Below are 2,908 nucleotides of genomic sequence, written 5' to 3'. Positions count from 1 at the left end.
AGAGCTGCTCCCTGAAATACGGATTTATTGGTTTTTTTTAATGCATATTTTCTGGCTTTGTGCACGTTGGGTGAACAAAAATGGTTTTAATCTGAAAGGACAATATTTTTAATATACCACGTTTAAATGCTTCAGCTTAAAAATGACACTCAAAACATTTCAAACTTCTCAAATGTCTTAAAATTAACATTTTCTAGCATTTTTTAACAGTGTGAACAAAGCAAACACTTTAACGTTGAGACACGGAATAAGTGTAATACCATCAGTGTGTGTGTGTGTGTGTGTGTGTGTGTGTGTGTGTGTGTGTGTGTGTGTGTGTGTGTGTGTGTGTGTGTGTGTGTGTGTGGTGTGTGTGTGTGTGTGTGTGTGTGTGTGTGTGTGTGTGTGTGTGTGTGTGTGTGTGTGTGTGTGTGTGTGTGTGTGTGTGTGTGTGTGTGTGTGTCTGTGTGTCTGTGTGTCTGTCTCTGTCTCCCCCTCCCTCCAGGTGCAGCCAATCCCCAATCAGGGCCTCCATAAAGGACCTGAGGAAGGCTGCAGTCGCTCTCTCCTTCTCCTCTGGCTGCATGTGTGCAGCAGGTGTGGTGTGGTGTAGTGTAGTGTAGTGTAGTGTAGTGTAGTGTGGTGTAGTGTAGTGTAGTGTAGTGTGGTGTGGTGTGGTGTAGTGTAGTGTAGTGTAGTGTAGTGTAGTGTAGTGTGGCGTGGTGTGGTGTGGCGTGGCGTGGCGTGGTGTCTCTGAGTAGTGTCTCTGTGTGAGGCCTCTGTGTGAGGCCTAGTTTAACCTGTGTTTTGTTTATTGTTAGGAGATGTGCTCCAGTTTATCCTTGTGTATTGTTTGAAGTAAGTCACTTTCTTTTATGAGAAAGTTGTTTTGAGTTTGTTTTGCAAATTGGCTGGTGAGCCTTTTTTTATTTTGTTAATTAAAAGACCATCTTGTGGCTTCACAGATCAGTTTCCTCTCCTTTTTCTCTCGCCCGGTTATTTTATATTTTGCTACTTCCCTTTGTGCCACGTAACACCATCATTTAAAGGAAAATTATTATTTTTACATTTTAAATTAACCAGAATATTACAATAAAAAACAAACCTAACTTATAAAAACAGATGTTTGGTGTATACAATATCTCTAAATCTCTAAAAACACTAATCACAAATTCATATATTGACGTAGAAGTTCAATAAAGTTTCATTTTGCATGTATAACTTGCCAAGACTTGTAAGGAAAGGGGTAATGTATGCATGATGTGAGCAATAACGTGTAGATTCAAGTGGACTGTAAACTGAGGCGGGTGTGATTTTTATGTACATCTCCACGTATGTTATATATTTGTGGAATAAATAAAATGTTCTAAAAAAAAAGTTACATTTTGCGTTACACTTTTTGAGTTTATGAACTAAAGTGAGTTCTAATTATTCTAATAACTCTGAACATTGAGTGATTTATAAATAGGAATATAAATGAGAGTTGCCTTCAGAAACAGGGTGAGGACCTCCTCCTTCTTCCGGTTCATCTCCTCCTCAGCCTGAGCTCTCTGCTGCAGGAACATCAGCCTCTCCTCCTCCGTCTTTCCTCCACCTTTACCTGCTCCACCTTTCTTGGCTTTCTTCGGCATGATTACTCTTCTTCCTCCTCTTCCTCCTCGGGTTCAGCAGTAAGGGATTATGTGTGAAACAGGGGCAGTGAGTGAGTCATTCATTCTTCAAACAATAATACATAAGACTCAACCTTGAAGTGATGAACACATGAATGTATACACAATTATAATACAATAACATGACTTGTGATATTCTGCAATGGGCCTTCTGCATAAGGTTTTTTTGTTTTACTTTTGGTAGTTTAAGTAGCCTACATTTTCATCCTAATAATAATAACAACAACAACATAGAACAGATCACAAATTAAAACAGAGAACAATACATTCACTTCAGGTCAAATGTTAAAACCTGTTTTCACACATGGAGCATAAAACACAACATTTCAAGGGACATAAGGAGGTAACATACTTATATTTTGAATGCAGGACATGTAACGGAGTATTTCTCCACTGTTGTTTTGGTACTTACCTTTAGCATTAGCTAGCCTAGCCTTAAAAACAATGCTAATTTAGCCAAGGTGAGCTAAAGTAAAAACAGTCTTTATCGTCTCCTTTTGACGTACATTTAACACCCAAGACAAAACGTTGTTCAGGCTTTAATAGCGTCACCTTGTGTAGAACACATAGCCTGTATAAAATAGGTTAAATTAATAACGTAAACTTACTTTAGGGATCAAGTTGTCGGACTTTATTTACGCTGCAACCGTCAGTGGTGTGTGTGTTTGTGATCCGTCTCCATGGCAACAGCTACAGAGAGACGAGTGGACATTTTGGTCTAAAACCAACTTTAAGATCAAATAAGTTAAATACAAATGTGTATGCTCAGCCCCGAGGGAATGTGTTGTGCCGCATATTTTGCGAATATAAAACAGTTTAAGATGTAAACAATAAGGAGGTAATCCAAAAATATATAGACAACACCATAGTTTTTGATATTTTTGGCATCAATTTTATTGTGTTGATGCTTAGGCATACATTACATTACATTACATTGCACTTAGCTAACGCCTTTATACAAAGCGACTAAGTTCCTTACTCAAGGGCACACTAGTGGTGGTGTTCCAGTCGGGATTTGAACTCGCAACCTTCCGATCTTCAGCCCACCTCACTATCCAAGATTAGACCACCACTAACCTAGATACATTTTAGATATAATAATTTCCAGTGAGTTTTGGAAGTGTAATCTCAGTTTCTTTACTACAGTCATTCTATAATAAGTTGTGTACCCAAAATACAGACAAAAGTGGACATAAATGTACCCTTTGAAATCCCTCCAAAAATCCACAGTTATTGATCCCACCTAATCATCGTTGCCT

The 2,908-nt window shown here is 38.4% G+C and overlaps 1 protein-coding gene across 3 annotated transcripts in view; it reads right to left on the bottom strand.

Moving 5' to 3' along the window:
* The window catches only part of ccdc65 (coiled-coil domain containing 65), a 12,086-nt gene extending 9,767 nt beyond the window's left edge, over positions 1-2,319 (bottom strand). For 2 of the 3 annotated variants that reach the window (XM_034115424.1, XM_034115426.1), the window contains exons 1-2: positions 2,258-2,319; positions 1,467-1,636 (exon numbers count right to left, since the gene is read on the bottom strand). In XM_034115424.1, coding sequence (XP_033971315.1) covers positions 1,467-1,610 — 144 coding nt within the window. In that variant the 5' untranslated portion in view covers positions 1,611-1,636; positions 2,258-2,319. The remainder of the gene's footprint in view (positions 1-1,466; positions 1,637-2,257) is intronic. The other variant, XM_034115425.1, reaches the window with a different exon arrangement.
* Between the last annotated feature and the right edge of the window lie 589 nt (positions 2,320-2,908).

This window comes from Trematomus bernacchii, unplaced genomic scaffold (assembly GCF_902827165.1).
Source record: "Trematomus bernacchii unplaced genomic scaffold, fTreBer1.1, whole genome shotgun sequence".
Classification (NCBI taxonomy): Eukaryota; Metazoa; Chordata; class Actinopteri; order Perciformes; family Nototheniidae; genus Trematomus; species Trematomus bernacchii.
The sequence above is the reverse complement of the archived record's forward strand: the minus strand, read 5'-3'. Positions and strand labels throughout refer to the sequence as shown.